Raw genomic sequence first — 26,590 nt, forward strand, 5'->3', positions numbered from 1 at the left:
TTTGATGATCGATAAATGTTATCTCTGAAATCTTAAGTTACCCATGTATCTTATAAGAAACCCGAAAATAAGGAAAACAACCCACTATGCATTATTAAAAAAATTATTAAAAGACTAATTATTAGTCAAATTATTAAAAAACTTGACCTATAAATCTATTCAAATTATTAGTCGGCACTTGTTAACAAACTAATTATTAAAAAATTCAAGCATCTATAGTTGTTGTTTTTTAAATTAATAAAGTATTAACACGTAATTTGATATATATAAAAGACTTTTAATGTGCAACGAATTTTTTTTAATAAGTACAAACTGAATAAAATTTTATCGAACATAATAAATAACCAATCAATAGTCGAGCTCAACGCTAATCAACTCCTGACAGACTCGCTCGATAAACACTATAATTCGGATAATCTTAATGAAATGTTTTTATATTGGACCGTTATCGATCCATTAAACTCAGGCGACTCAAGATCGATTGGGTCAGAGAAACAGTTGGCCAGTAAAATTTCTTTTTGTATTTTTAAACTTAAAGCCCAAATTATTATACAGCTCCACTACCTAAATCTATGGTCAACAAAGCACCGACCAACCCCGAACGAACATCGACAAACGAAAAAAACACAACCCCGTTTTATTTTTAGGGATGGACGAATAAGGGTTATTGGTATGATCGACCCTTAAAAATTTTAATTTTTTTTTTATATTTTAGATATATTTTAAATTAAAATTTTATTTTTGTTCCCTAAATTTTTATAGCTCATCCTCTTTAGAATTTTATAAATTCACTCCTAATATAAAATTTATGTCCGTATGTGATAACCGTAAACCAAATTTTTCTATCAACCCCCAGCTGAAAATAGTATGCTTATGGATGGAAATGGGTCGAGTTAGGGTTGGGTTTTTAACTAACTCCACCCGACTTGAAATTATGCATCCTCCTCCCGAATCTAACTTGATCTGAAAATTTTATATCCTTCACCCGACCCGAGCTGACATGAAAAACTTATACCCTACATTCTATTCCGACTCGACCATAATTTTTAGAGTATAAATCTGATCCGACTTGACTCGATGTAAAATAAGTACTTAATTAAAAAAATAAAAAAAAAGGAAATTACATTATTATCTTCGGGTCGGGTCGGGTCGGAGTTTTTTCACCTCACCCGACCTGACCCGAACTCAATTTTAAAAGAAATGACCCTATCAAATCGGTTGGATTGAAACCCATCAAATTCGGTTAAATTGTCATCTTAAGTATGCTTGCTTTATCAAATACAAATGGCACTGCAAGCTAAAGCTATGTGCTTTCGGCTAACACAGATAAAAGTGTCCTTAATTCCTTAATAGAGTGGTTAATACTATTGGGATTATTTTGTGTATGGAAAATGCTTTAAATGTAGGAAAAGAAGATACTTCCCCGCCAATTGGAGCTAATTTATACCTTACCAATCTCGTCAAGCCTGAAACAGAGCATCACCTCCCTAGTGCACTACATAAATCCTTGTCCAAAAGCCTAAAGTCAAAAAACAAAAAAACATCCGAATGTTGTTGACATTGATTCATGAGCCTCTCCCGATCCAATGAACCCGAAACCGAAGTTCTCAGAGTGCCTTACGTTAGCATCATAGGCGCTCACCTAGACCGGATGCAGCTCGATTACGCCGGTATTCTTGAGATTCAAGTAACGATACTAGTCCGAGCCAAGAACGGGAACGGGAAGGCGCACGCGAGCTTCTCGGATTCGAGTTACGGCCTAAGTTTGAACAGGGAAGTGGTGGCGCAGTTGGTAGCACCACCCTTCGAATTAGGTAAGAACAGTTCGGTTGATTTTAATTACGTAGTGCCATCATCGCCGATACCTTTGGGACCAGAACAAGCGGAATATGTCGACACGGCTTTGAAGAATGATCGGATTACATTCCACCTGAAAGGGGGCACCAGGGTGAGATGGAGGATAGGCCATCTGGGCTCGGTTAGGTTCTTGTGTCTCCTCGATTGTCAGCTGCATTTTCATCCTTTGAATGGCACCTACATTCCTTCACGCTGTAGTTCGAAGGCCAAATGATGTCTTTTTGTTTCTCTACATGTTCTTGTTCATGTAATAATTATATTTTCTTTTGTATGCTCTGCTTTGTATATACACAAAAAGCAGGCAAAAGCACATAAACCTCTCTTCTCCCCTACCCCAGCTGCCTTTTTGTTCTTCATCATTATTAATATGTTTAGTCTTAAGATAATTTAAATTTTAACCCGTCAAGATAGCTAAGTGACAAAAATAATTGTTGTTCATTTTAAAAGCTCTAAACTCGAACATATACATATGTAGAATGTGTACGTAATATTATTAGATAAAAAAATTATGAATAAATATTATCTAATAATCCTTATAAATTATTAAAAAAATTATAACTAATTATTGCTTTTGTTTAATTTTGATCGCTTAATACTTAATATATATAGTTTATACAAAAACATAATTTTAATTTCATAATTATTATTCTGGTTTCAACAATTAAAATATCACTGTGTCTCTTCTTCTTTCTTTTTTAACTTTAACTTTGGGTCATATTTTATAAAGCATATCAATTTTTTTTTTTTTTGAAATACCAGATTACCAGTTTTGATGCTACTTACCGATTATTAGTTATCTTTTCTCTTTCTTTTTTTAATAAAAATAATTATATTTTTGTGACACATTTATATTTATTTATGTAGTACACTTTTTTTCTTGGTCGTTTGATTGTTCTTTTATTTATGTTTTTTTCAAGATTAGATTTGACGACGCAACGACTGATCGAAATGACACTAATTTAAAATCTTGTTGATCTTTCCTGCTACGGAGCTTCGAATTGAATTTGGATAGTCACTCACGATATTCGACTTTGATTTATAGTTTTTGATGATCTTCAATAGTTTAATTTTATTTTATAATTCGTTTATCGATACATTTAAATTAGTTTGTATTTATTTTTTTTCAAATTTTTTAGTCAAGTTTTTAACCTTCTATGTATGTGTGTGTATATATGTATATGATCTATGATTAGTTTCAATGTTATAAAATGTCCAAATGAAGGCGAAGGAAACATAAAGGAAGTCAAAAAAACAATGGCGGTGAGCGGTATCGCTGAAACTAGGAGTAGGATATTCTTCACAGTCATAATAAATCACCATGAGATAAGCTTTTCCATGAATAAAATAAATATAAATTGCATGTAAACATGCATACGTGTCTGCCACGGCGCGCTCTAGGTGCCACCTTTCTCCCCTTCATAACAGCCTTCCCCTCTTACTCAAACCACTCTCACTTTGTAAGTGCTAAATGAAACTAAATTTGAATTCTTCTACTGCTCTCTCCATTGCTTTCTCTCTACTGTAACTGTAAGCACTTCCCCAATCTTCCAACCTTCTCTCTTTATTCTTCATTCTTCATTCTCTCTCTATGTCTATATATATACATATATATATATATATATTGAACTAGGTGAAACGCTTTGCTTCCGTTGTTCATTCTAGTGTTATAATCAAGGGTTTAAGTAATGCGCCGCCTCTGCTTGTTTTCTTTATCCCTACTTCCGTTCGTCGAGATCAATTTTCCGCTCAAGTTGTGTTTTAGTGATATGATTTGATTTTCACATCGTAATGATATCATTTACCGTCAATATCCTTTTTGTTTTCGTAATTGATCGATGAACTGATCATTTCCTTTGTTTTCTGTTTTCTGCTTTCTGCATTTCGCGTCCTGCAATCTTTTTAGTTCTAAATGTGTTGTCGCCATGGAAAACAGGTAAAAATAGCGTCATTTTTGGATAGTGTTGTCGCCATGGAAAACAGATCTAGAAGCAATTTTTGATGAGAAAATTGTGGCAAAACAATAATTCCGGAGCCATATTTTTATATGCATCTGTTAGAATAGATGAGATTTTGTTCATCCGGAAAGTGGAATTATCTCCAATTCATCCAGTGAAGCTTGTAAGAAAGGAAAGCAGACAATTATTGCTGCTTTATTGTAATTAATGCATCTATGACACCAGGGGATGGTGCTATATGTATTTTATGGTGCTATATGTATTTTCAAAATTTGTTTTCATTAAGTTCAAGCTCGCCCTAACACAAGTTTGTCCCTAACATAAAAGTTTTCATCCCTAAAATTTCTGAAGTTCAAGTTTGCCCCTAATGTAAAATCCTGCGTCCGTCCTTGTATGACACATAGGCTTTTGGTCTCTTGGTAGTTTCTATCGTCTGAATGTGGCTTTTTTGTCGTGCATCATATGCCGAGTGATCTTAGGAATAGTGTTTGTTATCTTTCTTCTCCAAAGGATGAGTTTTTATATGAATGATTATCCACTTCATTTTGTGAATCTATTTCTTTGTTGCATTTTGTTTTGTCTAGTGGTGCCTTTAGAAAATGATTATGGGGTTCATGTTGTGCAGTGTATTGCAAGCTGAATCTTTTATTATGGTTATGCAGTATGCGGGGTGTAATTATTAAGAAGAAGCTCCCTTGATCAATAATGGCTGGTGTGATAATGATGTTTCACAAGGTAACGTAACGACGCGGTAACCATGCGATTTTCTCTAAGCAAATCGGTACGGTTTCGAGACGAAATGATCTTTATTTCTGTTAAAACCTGGTTGCAGATGGTAAAGGCAGCAATTTCCTTTCCTGTGAATATGTTCCGCAAATCACTGCTTTGGACGGTTGCTCTTGTATCGCTTCCTTACAGGATGTTGACTACCTTGCAGAGGGAAAAGCTGGTTAGTTTTTCAGTATACCTTAGCTGAGAAACACGTACTATGGTTTTCCTAATTCATGCCTGCAAATTATCGATGTTAAAGCCGCCGCCTTTTCGATTTGTACAATATTCTTTAGTGATTATAAACTAGATCCTTGACTTGCTTTGAAGTCTTGGTCTGCCGCCTTGTTTATTAATTGATATAAGAATCATGGTCTTGTTTGCAGCTGGAACAACATCTACATGAGATGCAATTTGAGTTGGAGACTCTTGTTTGGGACAGGAAGGAGCTCGAGGAACATCTCCAAGCAGCTGTTAGAGAAACCAGAATTATGGAGTCGGAGTTAATTGAACTCGAAGGGGAACATGACAAGGCCTTTGCCAGGATTGAACTATCAGAGGGCGAGGTAAATATCTTAAATTATCTGCAAGTTTGACTGGTACCACTGAATGTATCATACCGGGGTATGAACCATCAATCGTTTATTAACAACTCTGTAGAACTTTCTGCATTGCGTGTACTGAAAATATTGTGCGCCCTGCCAGTTGCAGGATTTAAAGGACCAAAATCTTCAGCTGAAAGAAGTTCAAGGTAAAGCGGCATGGAGTTATAGAGATCACGATGCACCGAATAAAAACAAAAGCCTGAATACAGTCGATAATCATGTCATTCCCTACAGTGTTGCCTCATTGATTCCCTGATATAAGGGAAGTAGTGAGATCTCCTTCCAAGAGCTGATGATGAACAGAGAAGCATGGGAAGGTAAGGGCAAGAGTAACATCGAAACGTTCAATTCATTAAAAGCTGCCCCTGCACCGAGTGCCTCCGTAGAACTATTTACAGCCGGTGTCCAAAATCCGGATGTCAACACCATCATCGAAGAACGAAGAGGCATTGTGCTTTCGTAAACTCTGTTCAGCGCAATTCTGTCGCTTTTGGTTGGAATGATTGTGTGGGAAGCCGAAGATCCCTGCATGCCTCTTGTGGTGGCTCTCTTCACTGTTGTGGGCATGTCACTTAAGAGTGTTGTTCAGTTTTTCTTCACTATAAAGAACAAGCCTGCATCTGATGCGGTTGCTCTCTTGAGTTCCAACTGGTTCGTAGTCGGGACACTCAGTTATCCGGCACTGCCCAAGGTTACCCGATTGCTGGCTACACTGACCTTGAGCCTCCTGAACCGAGTAGCGAACTGGCTTGGTATCTCCTTCCCCCTTGGTTATCCATTTTCTCCAGCATTTTGTCAAATATACGAGGGAAATACATGGGCATTATAAAGGACAGTGTTGGAACTTGTAGCCGTTTGTAATAATAGAAATATAATTAAAGAGGCCGTGTTTATGGCTATTTGCTTTTGGAATTTGATTGACTTAGAATGAGAGGACCCCACTTACATTTATTTATTTAAGAAATGATCATGCAGCTCAGTTGGTAGACCACAAGATTCTTAATCTTGAGGTTGTGGGATCGAGTCCTATGAATGACATTTCATAATTCAGAGATCTCTTACGGAAGTTGCTCTCAACCTAGTATTGGGACAACCTACTATCTTGCTTCCCTCTTACTCCATTACATATTAAAACAATGGACAATCATGTTTTGTCCATTAAGTTGATGCTAGTGCTTTATTAATTTACATTATTTAAATTTTGACTTTTAGGTCTGCATTATAAGTAGGGTACCCGTTTTTAAACCCAAGTCGTTTTTTTTTTTGGCTATTTAGATGTTTGGGTCGTTAATTTCTCTGTTAACGTGTTACAATCTAGTACCTTTAAAATTTCATTATAAAAATTTTATTATAAAAATTTTATTAAAAATTAAAAAATCACAATTATATAGTTTTTAAAAGAAAAACATAAACATTTTGAAGTAACCTCAAAACTTTAAAAACCTTCAACATTTCAATCCTTAAATTCACGTCGATCGTCATTCTTTGTCGTCGACAAAATTTTAACATTATAAACGTTAGTCATTTAGGTGTATGTATCTTCAATGATACTAATTTGTCTGTTAAGTGACATATGTCACAATATGATGCTTTTAAAATTTTTATTACAATTAAAAAACAATTATATAGTTTTTTAAAAGAAAAATATAAACATTTTGAAGTAACCTCACAACTTTGAAAACCTTTAACATTTCAACCTCTAAATCTATATCGATGTTGTTCTTTGTCGTCGATGAAGCTCCACTCGATCTCATCTCTCTCCGACGACTAAAACCCTATAAAATCGTGACCGATCGACGATAAGTTGACGTTTTATACCATATTATGACACGTGTCGCTTAACGTCATTGACAGTCCGAACACCTAAATGGATAACGTTTGTAACGTTAGACACCTATATAGATTAAGAAACACCGTAAAAACCTATTCGAAAATAGAGGTACAGTCTGGACATTTATTTTAATATTAAACCTAAATTTTTTACTTGATAAGTCTTTCAATATTTCTAAAAGCCGGAATTGTTTAATGTTATTTGAGTTCAGCCTTAAATTTTTAAAATTTTAAATTATTAAAATTATGAAATAACTGAGAAAATGAATGGTCTTAAAGTAATTGGATTGTTTTTACAATTTCATTTGTAATTTTTTAAAATTATGAAATAACTGAGAAAATGAATGGTCTTAAAGTAATTGGATTGTTTTTACAATTTCATTTGTAATTTTTTACGTCTTTAATTAATTTTTCGTAACTAATTTATTTGGTCACTCCTAATATAATTTCTTTTAATTCGATAATTTAGTTAATATTATATTTTGTTTAATTTGATTTTTTGATTATAACTTTTTTATATTATTTTTTTGTTTTTTACGTTCCTGTCACTATTTACTTTCAAATATCTTGAAAAATAATATTATAAATGCATATCTTTAAATGATTTTTATTTATTAAGTAATATTATAAGTCTTATTGCGGACGATATAAGTTTCTTATAGAACAAATTATTCTGAAGTGATTTAGATTTAGCCGTAGATTAAAGTCGATCCATGCTTTTGTCGTTGCCTTTTACTAGTTTATACTAACTGGATCTGTTATACATTTCATTTCATTGTTGTGTTGCAAAATTATATACGCGGGAGTGGAATAGACACAAAATTTTATGTTAAGAGGTGAGATCTTAAGAGGTTATATTAAAATATTAAGAGAAATGGAGTTATAAAATTTTACGGATACACAATTAGATAATTAATAAAAATATATAAAAAAAATCTAAAACATAAGAGAGTTTAAAAGTTATATGAGGTGTAACCACACTCTTCTCGGTCCTCCCTAAGTGAGACTCACTTATGATACAGTTACGTTGCCCTAAGAAGATGTGAGTCGGTCGTCGATGAAGATCTTATCTACTTAAAGCCTCATGATACAATTATATTGGAGTTAGAGCCGTGATTAGCCGATGATTAGGGATTGATCTATAAGGGACAAGTAAGAGTTGTCGTTTTTTTCATAATTTTTAATTTTAGATATTTTTTGTTTTTATTGAAAATTTATTTTCATTCTCTCTAAAAAATTTATAGGTTTGTTCCCTTAAAATTGTGAAGTTCATTTTCAATATAAAATTATATGTTTATCTTGTTGGTGACTATCGAAGTGTTATGTAGGTTCAAAGAAAAAGTTACATTACATACATTATAATGTTAAATATCTCATCCATAAAAATTATTAAAAATGTCTGTTAAATGACACATGTTATGTTTAAAAAAATCTCAATAAAATTTTTATATTAAAAAAACATAAAATTCTTTTAAATTTTGGAAAAACTCCCAAAATTTTAAAATTTGTAACCTAAAGTTCATCATCATCATTAATCGTAATCATCTTGGCGAACACTCATCCACCGTCGAAGAAATTCATTAACCATCATTTACCCTTGTATCAGTGCTAGACCAAATCGTTTTGTACAAATCCTAAGAGAGAAGGAGAAGGAGAGGGAGAGAGAATGGGGGAGTGAATTTGCTTTCACTCGGTCGGAGGGAGAGATATTTTTTTAAAAAAGAATGTTTTTTTAGAATATAAAGTATTTTTAAAAAAAATCTAAAATTTTTCTAAACGCGACATGCGTCATTTAACGTATTTTTTTAATAACCGTAGTAATTCAGACACTTAAAAGGATAGTATTGATAACGTTAGACGATAAAAAAAAATTAGACGCTTAAATTGAAAAGAAAAAAATTGTTGCCTTTTCTATATTAAGCCTTTAAATAATAATGGAAACTATGTTGGATAGTAATATATATAGTAAACTACACTTCTAGAACTAAAATTATTATTTTTATTATATTTTAATATCATCATAAGATAATATCACATTTATTTTTTTTATAAAAGCCACTAATTTTAATAAAAAAGGAAAAAATAGCTAACTCTATTCTCATATGTAATGGGGTAAGGAGGAGGTAGGATAGTAGACTGTCCTCAACACCAGGTTGAGGGCAGCTTCAGTGGGAGACCTCTGGCAGTTAGAATTATGAATTGCCCACCGTGGGGCTCGATCCCACGACCACACGGTTAAGAGCCTTACGCTCTACCAATTGAGTTGGACGGGCAATTCTAATTTCAATAAAAAAGAAGTATCTTTAAATTACATTGAAAATTTACAATCATACTCGTAAATTAATCATATAATTATAACATTTTCCTAAAACTATTAACACAAAATTAACAACTTAAGATCACATGAGGACCATACATATAAATATTAAAAAAACCTAACGAAAACTCGAGTAGGGATAATTACAAATATATATGATCGTATCAACAAAAGAATCGCAAAAGGGAATTAAGTTATTAAATACCCACCGTCAAAACAACAAATCAGAGTCGATAAACGTGAAAAAACTATCCACGAATGTAAATCAAGTATCCAAATCAAACTCGAGGGTCCAAAGTAGGGAAGATTACTATGACAACAGTTAAACGACATATTGATTAGTTGTAGCGATATCAAATCAACCCTTAAAAAAACTAAATGATAAAAAATGGCTAAACCATAAAAAAAGAGCTAAAAGACAAAGAAAATATGTGTCATAAAGGTAAATGAAAATATCATAAAATCACAAGTATTAAAAATTAAATACAAAAGAAAAATATAAAGATGTGATTTAAAAATAAAAAGGATAATAAAAGATACCGGTGACAAACAAACAACATCAAAATTAATACCGTTACCGATTAATAAAGATAAAAAAACCATAAATGACACACCACAAATGAGAAAAACTAAAAGAACTAGGATAATATATCATATCATTTTTGAATGATAATTCCGTTCATTTTTGACAACATATCATCAAATTTAAAATTAATTTAAATTAATAATTTAGGCACTAAATATGTAATTTACAATTTATTTGATCGCATTTGAATAGTAGGAGGAAGACTCCGAAGCCATTCAGATTTGACGTCAATAGGGGCAGGTGAAATTGTTGACTAATTTTCTCCTTTTTTTTTTTCTAGCAGAGAGCGAAGTGCTCCTACTGCAGTTTCTGAGACATAACAACAAGAAGTCCACATTTAAACACCACCGAAAATAAAATAAAATAAAATAAAATAAAATAAAATAAATCAAACAATTATTTATTTTTATTTGCTTCACTCGGTTATACGATTAATATTCAGTGACAAATCTAAAAATATTTTTTAAAGTAGAATCATAAATATTAATCAAAGTTGTCTCAGACATTTTCGAGCCTTAAACGAAAACTAAAAAAATATACCTTTATAAAATGAAAGTATATTTCGTTACTTTGAACAATTAATTCAATTTTACATAAATTAATCATAGAAGAATGACTAAATTTTGTGGAAATATATTATTCTTGTTATTTCATTGAGAAAATACCTTAAATACAACTAAGAGATAATAAATAGAAAAGATCGAATGCATGTATGATACATAGTTTGTTTTTGAATAATAAATAAATAAAAATAATTGTATATTATTTAATTGTTAGCTTGAGATTGAAGAATACTAAAAATTAAAGAATATTTGATAAACTGAAGAGTAATATTTAAAAAGAGAGAGGAAAACATGATTAAATTTAATTCCAAATTGAATGAGTAAATAAGAGAAATGAAAAAAAATGGTCAAAAACTAAACATTTTATGAAATTATAAAAATTATGAGCTCTAATTATAAATATAAAAAGTTGGTTAAATTTAATTAAAAAATGAATGAATCAATAAGAAAAATTGATAAAGAGGATAAAAACTAAAAATTTATGAAATTATAAAAATTAGGGGTCCTAATTATAAATATAAAAAATTATCTAATTATAAATATAAAAAAATTAAAGGTCCCTGATATTGATATTAGTCATAAACTTTTTATATGAGATGTACATAACTATTAAAATATATAATTATCTGAAGAAAAAAAATTAAATTTTAAAATAGACACTTTGAATCTTTAATAAATCTGGCACTGCTAATATTTATTTATGACTCAACTGTGACGCTATATATGAAAATTTAGGTGGTATTTGTTTTCACTGTTTAAGGTCTTCAAAGTTCTTATGTATGCGCCGCGCAGACCACACGCAGACATTGAGTTTCGTAGACCGTTTATTTTTCAGAAGATATAGGCTCTTCTAACGTCTGCGCGTGGTCTGCGCGGTGCAGACGTGGTCTTATGTCTGCAGACGTCTTCTAATCTCTTCAAAGAATGATTTTTGCTATTAATTTTTTAAAAATTATAAAATCTCATTAAATTTAATGAATTATTACAAAATAGTCACTATAATGTTGTAATAAATTATAAAAGTTTGATAATATAATAATTATTTTATAGTATTTAGATAAATTATTAATAATTTATAATCATTTAATAAATTTAATAAATATTTTATAATTTTTTAAATTTTATTGACGAAAATGATCATTTGTATATAACTCAACGATATCTAATATACTTTATTTGAAAAAATATATTAAACTTAGTAAAAAATATTAATGAATTAAACTTAGTAAACTTTTTTTTATATAAAACTTAGAAAATCACGGGGACATACAATTATTAGCATTAAAGACAAATAATGTTTTAATAAAAAAATTCACACTATTGAAAAATCTGATTTTTAAATCATTTAATTCTGGTAAAGTGCGAAAGTCCATTATACATAATAAATAAATAAAAAAAACAATAATATATTTTTCTAAATAGAAAATACAATTGATGTATATTAGTGGAGTATATATTATATAGATTTTTTGATGTTACTAAAATCGGATTGTACCACTCGAATAAATTAAGATGATTTAATTGATATTATAAAATCGACTATTGATATATTTGTGAATCGATAATAATTGAGAATTAAATATATATTAAATCAAACAGATTGAATTAAAATCAAATTGATTTCATTATCGATTGATTTAATAATACTTTTTAAAATGATATATAATATTAAACCAAAATCTAATAGTCCGTAGATGCAATAATTTAAATAATAAAATTCGTATAATATTCCCTTGTTTCAACAGCTAAAAAATTATATTTTGATTTCTACTAAAAATTTAATTTAAAAAAATAAACTTTTTAACGAAGAATCTCTGATCATCACAAGTCAGTCCTGATATTATAATTAATTAATTTGGAAAATAAATGGAAGAGTCGAGGCCATTTATTCTCTCTCTTTCTTTTTTCGTCTTTATAACACCGCAGTTCCACGTTGCATATGTAAACCACTCGCACGTGCTCTTACTGTAGCTCAGCGTTTGCCTTCAACTAAGGTTGTAAAATATACTATATAAAATATGAGTTATATGAGACTCGAATAAAATTTAATTAATACTTAAATTAGGTAAATTTATTTTGAACTAAATTCAATTTGAGTTCTTTAAAATAAAATTACGTATTCAAATTCAATTCGAGTGTCAAAGGCAAAAAAGGTCGGCATAATGATAAATAAGAGTTATGTTAATTAGTCGATATGATGTTAAATCTAACCCTAAATAAATTAAAAAAAAATAACCAAACGAATAATAGAAAATATCAAGAACCTAAAAAAATGCTATAAAAGCAAAGAAATACGTTACAGATTCAATAAAACTAAAATACAAAGAAAAAGTAAAGAAGGTTGGCAATCCATAACCATCTTTAAAATTGGTGTCGTCGGATATTAACGAAAATGAAAAAAAAAGAGTAATGAGCAAGATTAAAAATAGAGAGCGCGCATAATTCTCAAACTAAAGTAGATAATATTTTATAATTATTTTAAATTATTAAAAAAATACTGATAATAGTATGAATTGAGTGATTTCCGTGATAAATAAACGATTATCGTTTTTTGAGACCCGGGTTCAAGCACCAAGAACGTCAAGAGTGTGAGCGTTCAATTTTAATAATTTTAGAGTTACTTTTAATAAATATTATATTGTATTTATCATATATTAATAAAAAATATTTATGATAATATTTTGGTAAAAGTCCAAACTTTGAAACAGGAAAGTAAAAAAGAAAAAACCTTAAAAAATCACACGTCATTGCCTTGCGATTTAAGTACCCAGTGGAGACGGTAAGACTTTTCGCTTGGTCTGCTCACGGATGGAACAGGAGCTCTCTGAGACACGTGGAGTGAAGAGACTGGCCTGTTGCGACTATAAATAACGGGCAAAAATGGCCAGTGATAGGGTTATAGAAAGGGTAATTGTTATAGCTGGCATGGAAGTTCCCTTTTCCCGAAACCAACCATTTCGGTAAAGGGGGAAAAGGAGCTGGAGGTTGATTTAAGTTACCGGCGGTCTCTAATTCGCTTGGTGCAGGTCGGGAACTGATTGGCTGCTCCTTAACATTAGATTAGATTCGATTTTGAATTTTAAGCCAGGTGACGGGCTGTGATTGGAGGAAGCACGATTCGGATCCCGCCTTGCATCAACTGAATCGGAGACCGCGGTGAGGTTTGCGTGGATCTCGCCTTTTCCTATCTCTTTTTTTTTCGCCTTGTGATTTCAGATCTCAGCTTGGCTTTTGTCTTTGTTGCTTCTTTTCGGTAGTTTCCTTTTTCATCGTTACTGTCATCATTCCTATTGATTTGCGTCTGGATCTTTAGATTTGGGTTGCTTTCTTATTTGTTATCTTTCCTTCGACGATTCAAATGTGAAAACAATGAAAATAACAATAACAAAAACAAAGAGAGGTGAAATTTTGTTAATTGCTCATACTTTCATTAGTTACGAAATGTTGTTGTTGTTGTAGTAGTAACAAAAACGCATCACTCACTGGAAATGTTTTCTTTGAGTCTACGAATTAGTATGATAATTTTCATTGGAACTAGCTAATTCCTATTTCCTGTTGATTAAGAGTAACATCCAAACTTAGGTTTAACTTCACTATCAAGTGTTTTGCACAACTGATGAGTATAATAGAAAACTAAAACCCATAAATTTATATATCATACTGATCTTGTCCTAGTTTCAAGTTCTAATGTTTTTGGGTAGATTCTAGGTTCTAGGTTCTTATTTTAGGGATAACCGTGGGAGCCTCTTAGGGATAAATCTCAGTTGTTAGTATAATGCTTTTGTAAACATAGATATTCAACCTTTAATGGCCCGAAGAGATAAATTCAGTCACTTTATGTAGTTTCCTGTTATAACATATTTGACAGTCCATTTACAATCTAAATTGATGAGCTTTATTAACTCTATATTTCTGGATCCTAATTTGATGCAAATGGTTTTATAGATTCATTTCGAGACTTTTTTTTTTATGCATCTTGGCGTAAATACAAGACAATAGTTGTTCAAATACTCTCAATCATTTGATGATGTACGTTCATACCCCTGACATTTGCGGTGTACGAAGTACGAACCCGAGATCTCAAGGATAATAACGAAGGATTTCGACAGACTGAAATTTGTTGAATTTGCGTTCCCACTTCTCTACCAGCATCTGAAATTGATAGATTGAGTTCTATTATTCTCTTCTTACTGCTGTTTTGTCCCATGTTTATAGAATCATTCAAATTTTATTTAATTCAGAAGTTGCGTACTTGAAGTTAAATCTTACTAGTGAAACATTCATGTTCATTGAGGATTAACTCCTGTCTTGTCTAATTGAAGTGCTGCTTGTCTGTTTCCTCTTGGCCACTTGTCTGTCATATCGCAGTCTGATTTAAGATCAAGAAATGATACGTGGAATCGAAAATGTTATAAAAAATATTACTTTTGGTTGGGAGCAATTTAAAATGTTAATTTTTTTAATTTTTTTTAATATTTTTGGTTGAATCAAAAATATTATGAATAATGTAACGTTTTCGGTTTAACAAAAATATTAAGAAAAAATTAACATTCTAGATTACGTCCAATAAAAGGTTACGTTTTTTATAACATTTTTTTGTTATACCTATTCATTGCGGTTCCTTAGTTTTAAATTAACCTTTTATTGTTAACTCTCCCCATCTTTGACTATTACTGATGGATACATAGTTTATACTTGGTATATTTTGACATATTTTGTCATGAAAACAGACATTTCATTTCCCATCTGATGATATCCATATTTGGACCGTTTTTGTCTATCGATGTATGGAGGATACTGCAGTTCTAGCCAAATTTGTCAACACTACTTTTCTCTCTCTATCAAATCATGAGTTTTTCAAATTTTGAACGGAAATTTTGATGTTTATTCTATTTCTGTCGGTGACTAAAGTCTAAAAGCTTAACCAACAACCAGTCTAGTTGAATGACTCAATATATATATTTTTTTAAAGAAAATTAGGTATTTGAATCCTGATAATTCATTTATGAATGAAATAAATTATGTTGAGAGGATTATTTTTATCTCTGTAGTATTTGATCTAGATTAATCGATCGATAGAAGAGATATTAATAATTAATTAAAAAATCCAAAAGTTCAACATTATCTTTACTAAAGGTTTGCCATAAAATGGAATTACACGTCTGATAAATTGATTAAACTGTCGATCTCGAGTTAATCAATGAAAATGTGATCAAGAGAGTGAATCGACACAAATAATTTTAAAATAGTTCAAATTTTAAATAACTAAAGATTTTATACATTTATTAATTCATTCGATCTTTAATGGTAAGTTGTAATTTTAGAATACTCTCAACTCGTGGGATATATCAAGTGAAATGGAAAGTTGTTTTTTTCACTTAATCCAGTATTTTACTATTTTAATAAACTTATTTTATCTAATATTAAATCTTCATATTATGAAAGAGTGACACATATATTACAATTGTCCACCAAATTTCATTGTGTCATTAACAGAAATAGTTGATATATAAATTTATCACATTATCTTCCTTTTCAGTTTATTCTACTTTCAATTATTATATTTATTTTTGATTTAATCCATACCAAATTAACATTCCATCCAACAAACTTGAGGTAGACATACTCTCGAATGATTAAAGTAAATATTTTAATATTTAAAATGATTGTTTTGAACTTTGGGTTCAGCCGAAGTCTCGGCAAATGCTCGATTTTGATGGCTGAACTTTGGGCAATTCACGATATCCTTTCTTATGCGTTGAATCTCGGACTCAAGAAGGTAGAAGTTGAATCTGATTCTATTATGGCAGTGGAAGCAATCAATAATTGTTCAAGCAGTGGCTACGGATGAACGATAGTTGAATTAATTCTAAGACTTTCAAATAAGGAGTGGGAAACGAAAATTAGCCATATTAGACGAGACGGAAACAAGGTGGTCGATAAACTGTCGAATCTAGCCAGGGGGCAGCCAATCGGAGTGGTTATTCACCGAACTCCCCCGCCGGGGGTCGCTGAATTGATTACACGGGACCAAGCTTTCAATAGTTAGCTTTTGTTGCTGATCTGTATTACCAAAAAAAAAATCTGACTTTTAAACACCAAAAAAATAATTACAGTGTAGGATAAATTTGTTATATCTATATAACGAGTTTGTCCAAATAATATTCTTTTATTTAAATTTATCACGTTGAAGTGATAAGTTTCAAAAAATATAATTATTTTTATTAAAATTTATCACGACAAAGTGATAAGTTTTAATAAAAAATATATATTTTATTAGAACTTGTGATAGTTACGTGTCGAGATGGATAGTGCCCTTTAAACGGAGGGGTTCTTTGGTTTATGTTGCCTTGCCAGTTGCCACTTTGTTCTTGGTGTTAACCCATGATTCTTTGGAACCCAAGAATAATAATATCTTTCGCATGTGATCGGTGACGAACATAAATTTTTTGGGGTTCGTAACCTTTACGTGCACTTAATGAAAAACTTGCTTCCATGTTTATCAATGGCAAAATGCCATCCCCACCTACTTACCAGGTAGGTAAGAAGATGAACATTCAGATCGCTTAACGTCTTTAATATGTCCCTTTTATCGTATTTTTTGTTAGATTTTTTTATTAACTTAAAGTAATTTACAAAATAGTATATTTTTTAAATACTCTTAACTATTTGATAATGAACACTCAATCATTATACTACAGTCGTTAGTGCTCGAACTCGTGACCTATAAGAACAACAACTTTTATTTTTAAATCACTAATGTAAGTTGATTGGTGACATCTTTTATTAAAACATTTACATAGAAAGGTAACTACTTAAAATATCATTAATAAAACACAACTTTACACAAATTACTAGGATTGAAATAAAAATATTTCAAGTTTTAAGAATTTAAAACATAGCACATCATCAATTGGTAAATTCAAAATTAATTTTTAAATATATATATATATATATATTAATAATATAAATTTTTATAAAATGAATAAATAAAATTTTAGAGTGTACGTATCAATAAAAAAAATTATTTTAAAAAATATAAAATTGTAGGATGAACATAGTATTATTTTTATCAATGATCTTCAAGTAGACGACTTTTTTCATTTTATATATTTGGTTAAGTATTAGTAAATAATAAGTTCGCGGCTTCCCTCTACCCCGTACGACCGGGAATATAAAGCTCCATCTTTTCAGTTCAGTAAACAGCAGCCCAACGCTAACACCCTATGGCTCGCATTCTCAATTCCATCTGGCGCCCCTTTTGAATATCGCAGCTTCTCTCCCTTTCTTTCTAGATTTTCCCCTTTTCCTTCCATGATCTACAGATGCAGCTTTGATTGCTTTTCAACTTCACTCCCTTCGCCTTGCATTAGCAGCCTCCCAGGTTCGTTCTCCAAATACAACTTCTTTAGTTTTTTTCCCTTCTGACGTCTGGGTTTAAGAAACAATGATTTTTTTTTATTCCGAGATGTTTTATACATTGTTTTTGATTAAGAAATGCATCTCTCTCTCTGTCGTTTACACATAATGAAGCTTTGTTTCCATCCCCTCCCTTTTCTCTTTTATTAAAATCATGTTTTTTTTCTTTATGGTCATCAAGAAAAAAAGAAGAAGAGGGGATGATGATATTATGAGGGGAGGGGGGTTAAATCTTAAAATTAAATCTTTTGATAGCAAGTAGTAAGCGTCTTTAGCTGGAAACAGAGATAAAGGAAGGGAATGAACATGGTGACGATGAGGAAAAGACTGGCATGCTGTACGCGCGACAGGGAGTTTAGCCTCGATTTTGATGAGCAAGAAGATAGTAAGTTAATTAATTAATTAATACACCCATCACCGTTTTTATTCTAATTTGTGGCTATGTTGGTGTGTCCTGTTTTGTGATGAAAATTACCGTGATTGATGCCATGTGATTCTAGTCTTGTGTTTCTGATTTTCTTGCTTAGTTTTGTTTTATTGACCAAACATAAGAAAAATAAAACAATACACATTAATCTTTATATATACATATATATCATATTGTGTTTGGTGTCGTTTCCTTTTTGTTTGGATTAAAATTGAGCCGTGTGTGTGTGAGTGAGTGAGTGAGTGACTGGGAAGGTTTGGGGATTGTGGAGGGAAAGACCCGAAAAGGATGGGGAAGGGGCCCATAACGCCTTAATGTGTGGGACCGTGGGTCTTCTTCTTCGTTTTTTTTGGCCATTAGCAGATCTTCACTTGTATTAGTCATTGCCATTATCATGCAGGCAGCAATGTGTTGCCTCTATTTAATTCTTACCAGAACATTTATGGTACCTGAAGACGAGGTGTGAATGCCGTGTTCCCCTCTTTCTCTTCAACCGACACACACCCCATGATGCCTTATTTCTTCCCCTTTACTACACTTCATAAGTGAATATTCAAGATCACTTTTTTTAGCACCAAGAAGCATGCATCCATGACTACAATATTCAATGAACTTCCTTGAGGGTTCTTGGAGATTTAGTGTGAACTTTTTTTTAATTAACACAATGATGAGAAACCCTAGTGGTTCTCGTCGAAATCCGGTCTTTGCTCGACCTCCTCAGCGTGACCAAGGAGATGCCTTGTAGTCATGGCATCTTCTACGTGCAAGCAAAGCAAACCACTTGGGGGTGTGGGGTTATATCATAATTGGAAGCTTTTTGGTTTTGGTTTTGTTTGAACATGGAAGTTTCAAGGGAGGTGCTGCAATTCACAAGTTACAAACAAAAATGAAGTGTTGAGCATTTCATGATTAACTACTAAGATACCGTTATTTTTAATGTTTGTTGGTATTTAGTGGTGGCCCCTTCACTTCCCTTTAAAACTCATTTAAAACTCTTATTGCACAGTCATAGTCAATGTAGACAGTGTGAAAGTTATTTAGTAGGGACATAAATTAAAAAAAACTCATGTGAAAGACGACTTTTCTTTCATCTGAAAAAGTTTGAAATGCTAGTAATTATTGATGCCTTGATTACCCTACCCTTTAGCTTTAGGTTAGCCTCCCAAGTCCCAACTGCTACTATTGTTTGCTAATACTATTATATTTTGCCCATTTATTGTATCCACTTGACTTAATTAAGTACCGCGAGCAAGTGCAGAAAGAAGTATACCCTCCAACGCATGGATGGAAGGGAGAGCGGGCGGGACGGTCGTCCTCCTGAAAATTTTAAATTATCATGTATTGTAGATATTTTCCTTGTATTTTTTTATTAATAACCTGTTTTTTCTCCCTATAATTTTATAAGTTCGCCTCCCCTTAAAGTTTAATAAGTTCGCTCTCTTGGTGTAAAATACTACGTCCGTGCCTGTTGAAACGCAACAGACAACACTAAGTAAAAAGGAGATTCATCCTGTCACTAGAAAAGAAATGTCGTTAAAAGGAACATATATAAAATTATCCTGTTTAAACTTTATGCCTCCCTTTCTAATTTTGGGCCATCTTGACTTCAAGTTATAGTAGTGCATGTCCTTTTTGGAGTGTGCTTTGCTGTTGAGCACTTGTTACTTGGAAATTTCTCTTTTTGGATTTAGTGCTATCTCTCTAAAGCTTGGGAAACTTCGTGCCAATTGGCAAGGACGCTGTTATTATTGCCGTTTGCTCTCACATGATTGATTTGAGAAACACACATTGTTAAAAAAACCCTCAAATTGCTAAACAAAAAAAAATGGGATTTTCAAAAGGATGCCATGTAGGTTTCCATGTCTTGTTTGTCTTTTGGGAGCATCTATGACCTGTACGACCAGTCCCTTTATTTACCATGCATGAGTCGTTAGAGAATAGATGGGTGGTTGAAGTTATGCACACAGATAAACTAATTATTTATGCAGTGTTTATTGAATAAATGAGTCATCTTATCCAAAAATCTCACATATGCTAAAATTGGGCCCTTGAACTGCCATGTGCATGTGCATGTGCTAACATCTGACATTTTTATAATGAAGACAAATTTGACAGATTCATTTATTCCAAAACGAAAAGGTTCATATGTGCCCGGATAGACCAGGTTTCCAGATCTTGTCTAGTTAAATATGAACAGAAATTGCTTTTAACCAATCTGTTACCTGATCCACTGTTCGGTAACTGAGAATGCAGAAATTACAAGTGTGTGAAATAAACTTACGTCACTAGTTCTTGCAAGGATCATTAGTGTAGAAAGTGTCCTTTTAACTGTTACTGGCGATTGAATGTTCCAGTTAATGTAATTGTATGATTTAAATGGACTGATAAGTTAGTTTCTACCATGATATTTTTTATATGTTTACTCGATTTTCCCATTTTCATCCCTTGAAACAAAGAAAATTACCCGAGTCCTTTTGCGAGCAGTGCTACAGTTTTCGTTACATAAAATGGTTACATTTAATTACAACTAGAATGCCAAACAAATCCGTCATGAGATTATATTTCTGCACTTGGTGTTTTTGTAGTTAGCATACATACATTTTTAATTTTGACCTCCCTTAAGCTGATGACCACATGTAAACCATTTTGCAAAGGTTTCTAGCTGTTTATGCTTCTATTTGTTGTCGTATGTTCACACTTGATTTCAGTAAATTTATATTAAATTCAGAATTTTCAGGGATAATGACGTATAATGGTCTCGAGAGCTGCATTCTCAACAATCAGTCTTATGAGAATGAAAGTAAAACAAGCCAAGGAGACGGATGTGCATCTGATTCCTTGGACGATGATTTCTCCAGCTGTTCTTCTAGCAAAGATGCATTTGGATCATTTTCTTCCAAGTGGATGAAGAGAGATGAACAGGGCTCGGATGAATTGGAGCTCTCAAAAAGCCCCAAGCATTTTTATGTCAAAGAGAAACCTGCTTATCCCCTTCAATTTTCAGATGTTGAGACAATGAAAGAAAATTTTGCAAAACTTCTGTTGGGGGAAGATATTACAGGTGGACGGAAGGGTGTCTCCACAGCTTTAGCTTTGTCGAATGCCATAACAAATCTTGCTAGTGAGTTTGTTTCTAGATCCTTGTGTGTGTGTAAGAAACTTTTATCCTGGACCGGAACTTGGTAAAACATGTTTAAACAAGAAAAGTCATAGCACGTCATGTTGTATTTTATTTATTTTGTCTCCCAACAACGGGAAACATGCATCGTGAGGTGGAGCTGCAACTTAACCATAAAAAAAGCATGGACATTTTACAAAGTTCATTGTGTTTTCATGTAATCATAGGATTGTCTTCTTTCATTAGTCTTCAACTTATAAGGTATGCAAATTTGAATGTGCAGCTTCAGTTTTTGGGGAGTTGTGGAAACTGGAGCCGCTAGCTGAAGAAAGGAAAAATAAATGGCGAAGAGAAATGGACTGGTTACTCTCTCCTACCAATTATATGGTGGAGTTAGTGCCTGCTAAGCAAAATGGTGCAAATGGCAGGACTGTGGAGGTACTCTTGTGGTTGTTTTGAGTTATGATTAAAATGACAATATGCATTCCGCAATGTTTTTCGATTTATGTAAATTTTCTTTTGAGCAGATAATGACACCAAAAGCCCGTGCAGACATTCAGGTGAATCTCCCAGCACTTCAGAAGTTGGACTCTATGCTTATTGTAGGCGCTCTCTTTACTCGTCCTAATAGTTTGTATATTCTTTTATGAATATGTCACCCTCATTTACCTGATCAAATCTTGAATATCGTCAGGAAACCCTGGAGTCGATGGTGAATACTGAGTTTTGTTATGCAGAAGTTGAAAGCAAAGCAGAAGGAAGAAACAAGAGGGCAGGGGAGAGCAAGAGGTGGTGGCTTCCATTGCCACAAGTACCAAAAACTGGGCTCTCGGATACCGAAAGGAAGAAGTTGCAATGTAAAGGCAAGGTGGTTTATCAAGTATTCAAGGCTGCGACATCAATTAATGAAAATGTTTTGCTTGAAATGCCTATTCCATCCATTATTAGGGATGCTCTTCCCAAGGTGAGCATACTCGCTGCATTAAGGGCATTCTTAACTTTAAATGTTGGATCCTTTAATAGTTTTCTTATGATATATCATAACTTGAAGCCCTGATTACATGATCAAGATCAATTTTGAACATGTTTTGAAAGGAAATATATAAAAAAAAATTTGGAATTTTGAGGTTTTAGTTGGAACCAGCTGACTTTGGTATACTATAAAATCTGATCAAATATCCGATAATTTTGGATGAAGAGAGCTCCATATTGAAGTTTTACAAGATTTTTGTATTGCATTTATGACAACTCAATCTCATTCCACATGTTTACAGTCTGGGAAGGAAAGCCTCGGTGATGAACTGTACAAGGTTTTGACTCTCGAGTCCAGCTCAGTCGAGGAAATGTTTGTTTCGCTCAATTTAAAGTCCGAAAATAATGCTCTCGAGGCCATTAATAGGCTGGAAGCTGCTGTATTTGCATGGAAAGGAAGACTTACAGAACAAGCTAGCGGCAAATTCCCAGTGCGGAAGTCGTGGTCTTTCATTAAGGATCCATTGTCTGAAATAGATAAGATGGAGCAACTAGTGGAACGAGCTGAAGCACTTTTACATCACATAAAGAGTGCATATCCAAACCTTCCTCGAACTTTTCTTGATGCCACAAAAATTCAGTATGGCAAGGTAAGTTTCGTGTGTCTAACGTACATGTGATGGCATCTTTTGACATGCATATTCATCTTTCACTACTGAATCCATGCTGAAATCATCGGTGCACAGGATGTTGGACATTTGATTATGGAAGCGTATTCTCGTGTCTTGAAAAACTTGGCATTCAGCATGATGAGCAGGGTGGGAGAAATTCTGCAAGAAGATAGTTTGTGTAGCCCCGATTCTAGTGTTGCAACATGGTGCTTTCCAAGAATAAAAGTGGGGAATCCAATGCACTCCATTATTGATGCAAAGAAGAGAGTTGAAGGGAACTATTCCGAATTCTATACAGATAGGGAGTCGAACAGTGATGCAAGTGTACATGCAACACCAAGTACGAGTCGTCGACTCTGCTGTATTGGTAAAGATGCATGTAGCAGTGTAGGAATGTCTCCCTGATACGTTAAAAGGACTATTATGATTATAACACTGCTTTTGTAAATGATTATTAAGCTGTATTAATTAATCAATAAATTAGTTAATTATAGCCTTTGAGATATTTACTTTTTTCTTCGGAAGGTTAATACCATGGTTTCAAAAGATTAAAACAGAGGTACAAAAGCAGAGAATCATTCTAATCTTGTTTACAGTTAATTAAATGCCAAATCATGGATCAAATAGCAGCAGCTGGTTGGATGCCCCCCAATACCATACATATAGAACACAAAACCAGGCTCTGAATAATGAATGTAGCAAGGTTTCAGATAACAATGAGCCCAGCGGGAAAAAAATACTTGGTAAAATGGTAACACCAATGGTTAATATTTTGGACATACAGAACAGAGGTAACTTCCTGCAAACTAGAATTTCATTATTCACAACCACATTACATCCCAATCCATTTCCATCCTTTTAATTTCATGCAACTCCGAGCCTCTGTCGTACTCATTTACTGGTTATATGATCATATGTTGCAGATAGACGGTCTGTAGTCTGAAATAATGATCTCTACAACTTGCCTGCTATGATTACTCAATTGCTGTTACATTCTTGACAATTATGTATTTTCTCATTACCACAAGAAAACAATGCCATTATAATAAATAAAGCGCCAGATACAGCATAGAAGTTGCACATCCTTTTAGCAAGGTAACTTAGAATTACTCTTTTGATATGGAGGCCAAGGTTAAAGGTTCCTTCGATTCAATGACCAAACAAGTTGGTCAACAGATACCATGGCACGAGATGCTAAGCCAACTGACCCGTCGTACCTGACAAAAAACGAATGGCAAAACAAGTGAAATTTCAGTTCAGTCATGTTAAGAAACTATATCTATGCATGCATGTATATGTACTCGAGTGCTCTCACATCATGCAAAGCAAATCACAATTTTGTTAATGTTGTTCATAACATGTGAAGATGAATAAACTTACAGCGCAACCAAGAGAAACCCTGATGTCTGCATGACAATTGCACCTTCACCAGAGGATTTTGATGCATTGAGGCACCTCGCACAGAACCAATTTTCATGGATTGATGTAGCCAGGTCTGTCATTCATTTATCCGCTCCAAAATTTTAATATCCATATGTGTATTATTGAAACCAGACATTATCTAAATAAAACTGGACACGAAATTTATTGGTAACATGTCTAAAGATACAAACTAATTTGTCAATAGACATTTCCAACATCGCAAGACAAATCACTGGTTCAGCATGCTAATTCAAAATTTAATTATTGTTAACAGGTAATTTTGTTTTGCTTCCTTTAAATGCTAAATCTTAAATGGGTAATCGACGAATCTTTTTAGAGTTCAGTATCCGGGGACTAGATTCTGCTCATATGGGACAAAAAACAAATTTGAGATGTTAACAAACCTAAAATAAATCAATTACCTATTCAAAGCTTGGCTATTCATGATATATAATAGAAGCAAACAACAACTTTAGAAAGGAGAGATTAAGTTCATATTAAAACTTCTACGAAATTCAAAAAAAATTATAAATTGAAAGGTTAGCTAAAGCAAAATTTACATTGGTTATTCCCGATCACAAAAGTCTCTTTTTGCAGTTGGTTGCGCTTGATGAAACTGATCAATTGACTCAATCCAATTGGGCTGATTTTCATTCCTTCCTGTTCTGCACTGTCAACCAAAGCATCATTTCCAGTTTCCCAAACCAAAAAAAAATCTTGGGCAATGATGAAGATAGTAGCACGAAGCATGTTACTTCCGACATATTAAACCATACGAATGTGCGTTTCTTTGCTTCGCCACTTGAGAATGTTCAGAAAATAAACCAAAAATCTGAGCAAATCTACCAGCCAAATATAAACAATGAAATAACTTCAAAATGCAATTCAGCTTGACGGTAACCGAGAAGTAATGCCAAACAACTTTTGACACAAGGATAGTATCTTTATTTGGTGTCTAAATAATTAATATGACGAGCTATGAACAAAACATAAAGCAACAATGGAAACCACCATCATGTTTTGAATACAAAGATTGGGAAAAAAAAAGGAATTAACACAGTTACTGAGTTATGACTCAGGCATGGAGGATGAGAAGACAACCAGAGAATCCTAAAATTAAATTAAAGCAACAGAATAAACATGAGCAGCCAAAGATGAATCCAGAAATTCAGATTAAAGAGTTGAAATGTATCTTACATAGTAGACAACAGCCGAGATGGTCTGAGTGGGTCATAGTTAATCAGCAAAGCAGCCTTCAATGGCTGACCTGCAATTTTGGTTCAACCAAGATTTGTATTTACATATCACAAATTACAATGCAATGAAATCCCCAGAATAATATTAAATGGTAAAAAGTTGAGATAGGTTACCACTCACCAGAAGAGCCAATATTGGTGGAAGCCCATTTCTCCCAAGATTTTTGCACAAATGCCCAATCCATTGCACACTCAACCTAACCAGCAATACAACAACAGTTTAAGCTATTGGTTTCAAAAGGATTACGCCATGATTTGGAGAAGATAACACAGCTCAAATAATTCAACCGATGCTTCACCCCTAAAAGCATACTTCTTTCTTACTTTTTTTTGGATAATAATTATTTCAAGAGCTGATAAAACAATTCCCAGAAAAGGAAATCAGAAATGAAGAAGAAAGATATGAAACTGGGAATAACAGAAAGGAAAAGAAAGAGTGCTTACGTTTGATAATGATATAAAATTGAAGGACTTGTTTTCTTCGTTGATTCCTAACAAGAAACTGAAAGAGTCACTCTCTAACTCTCAGCTTCACCTGATTCTTCAGAGTTGGGTTTTCGCATCGCCTTTTGCTACCATTCGTCTTCACGAAACATTGAGTACTTCTTTAGACGATTTTTGAAAGAACATTTTCGTAGGTAACCCGTCCGGCCCGATAAGCCCACTCGTATTTGGATTTCTTTACAGATTAGGTAAAATCATCCTAACGATTATAATTTTATGAGTAAATTATATATTTAGTACCTAAACTATTAGTTTTAGTCCGTTTTAGTACCTAAACTTTTAATTTTTTTCAAAATCATACCTAATGTTTAATTTTTGTT

The 26,590-nt window shown here is 32.7% G+C and overlaps 3 protein-coding genes, 1 long non-coding RNA gene and 1 pseudogene across 5 annotated transcripts; 4 read left to right on the top strand and 1 right to left on the bottom strand.

Annotated features, from left to right (window-relative positions):
* Positions 1-1,567: 1,567 nt before the first annotated feature.
* LOC120199421 lies at positions 1,568-2,071 on the top strand. Its single transcript, XM_039200507.1, has one exon. It carries the CDS (start codon positions 1,568-1,570, stop codon positions 2,069-2,071), a length of 504 nt encoding a protein of 167 aa, XP_039056438.1.
* A 1,254-nt stretch (positions 2,072-3,325) lies between these two features.
* On the top strand, positions 3,326-4,672 carry LOC120199527. Its single transcript, XR_005523464.1, has 3 exons — positions 3,326-3,384; positions 4,438-4,547; positions 4,645-4,672. It is a non-coding gene; the product is annotated as an uncharacterized LOC120199527 (long non-coding RNA).
* A 5-nt stretch (positions 4,673-4,677) lies between these two features.
* Positions 4,678-6,014, top strand: LOC120199422 (annotated as a pseudogene).
* An 11,703-nt stretch (positions 6,015-17,717) lies between these two features.
* On the top strand, positions 17,718-23,508 carry LOC120199522 (rop guanine nucleotide exchange factor 14-like). 2 transcript variants are annotated; one of them, XM_039200576.1, is made up of 8 exons: positions 17,718-17,865; positions 18,184-18,285; positions 21,056-21,448; positions 21,729-21,883; positions 21,973-22,047; positions 22,140-22,409; positions 22,720-23,067; positions 23,164-23,508. In XM_039200576.1, exons 2-8 carry the CDS (start codon positions 18,201-18,203, stop codon positions 23,491-23,493), a joined length of 1,656 nt encoding a protein of 551 aa, XP_039056507.1. In that variant the 5' UTR covers positions 17,718-17,865; positions 18,184-18,200; the 3' UTR covers positions 23,494-23,508. The 2 variants fall into 2 exon arrangements, with proteins under 2 accessions (XP_039056507.1, XP_039056508.1); XM_039200577.1 differs by having other exon boundaries at positions 17,720-17,865; positions 21,065-21,448.
* Positions 23,509-23,815: 307 nt separating this feature from the next.
* LOC120199525 lies at positions 23,816-26,356 on the bottom strand. The gene is made up of 6 exons (XM_039200578.1): positions 26,211-26,356; positions 25,888-25,963; positions 25,708-25,777; positions 25,071-25,180; positions 24,469-24,583; positions 23,816-24,305 (listed from the first exon to the last, which is right to left on the bottom strand). The coding sequence occupies exons 2-6, from the start codon at positions 25,949-25,951 to the stop codon at positions 24,221-24,223; spliced, it is 444 nt and encodes a 147-aa protein (XP_039056509.1). The 5' UTR covers positions 25,952-25,963; positions 26,211-26,356; the 3' UTR covers positions 23,816-24,220.
* Positions 26,357-26,590: the final 234 nt, after the last annotated feature.

Source organism: Hibiscus syriacus, unplaced genomic scaffold (genome assembly GCF_006381635.1).
Source record: "Hibiscus syriacus cultivar Baekdansim isolate YM2019G1 unplaced genomic scaffold, ASM638163v2 tig00005459_pilon, whole genome shotgun sequence".
In the NCBI taxonomy this organism is placed as follows: Eukaryota; Viridiplantae; Streptophyta; class Magnoliopsida; order Malvales; family Malvaceae; genus Hibiscus; species Hibiscus syriacus.

Coding starts and splice junctions, on each gene's coding strand:
- LOC120199525 (XM_039200578.1), bottom strand. CDS start 25,951: ATGGATTGGGCATTTGTGCAAAAATCTTGGGAGAAATGGGCTTCCACC. Junction 25,778..25,887: donor CACCAATATTGGCTCTTCTG/GTGAGTGGTAAC, acceptor CCAAAATTGCAG/GTCAGCCATTGAAGGCTGCT. Junction 24,306..24,468: donor GGGTTTCTCTTGGTTGCGCT/GTAAGTTTATTC, acceptor GTTTTTTGTCAG/GTACGACGGGTCAGTTGGCT.
- LOC120199421 (XM_039200507.1), top strand. CDS start 1,568: ATGAGCCTCTCCCGATCCAATGAACCCGAAACCGAAGTTCTCAGAGTG.
- LOC120199522 (XM_039200576.1), top strand. CDS start 18,201: ATGAACATGGTGACGATGAGGAAAAGACTGGCATGCTGTACGCGCGAC. Junction 18,286..21,055: donor TTTTGATGAGCAAGAAGATA/GTAAGTTAATTA, acceptor TATTAAATTCAG/AATTTTCAGGGATAATGACG. Junction 23,068..23,163: donor CAAAAATTCAGTATGGCAAG/GTAAGTTTCGTG, acceptor ATCGGTGCACAG/GATGTTGGACATTTGATTAT.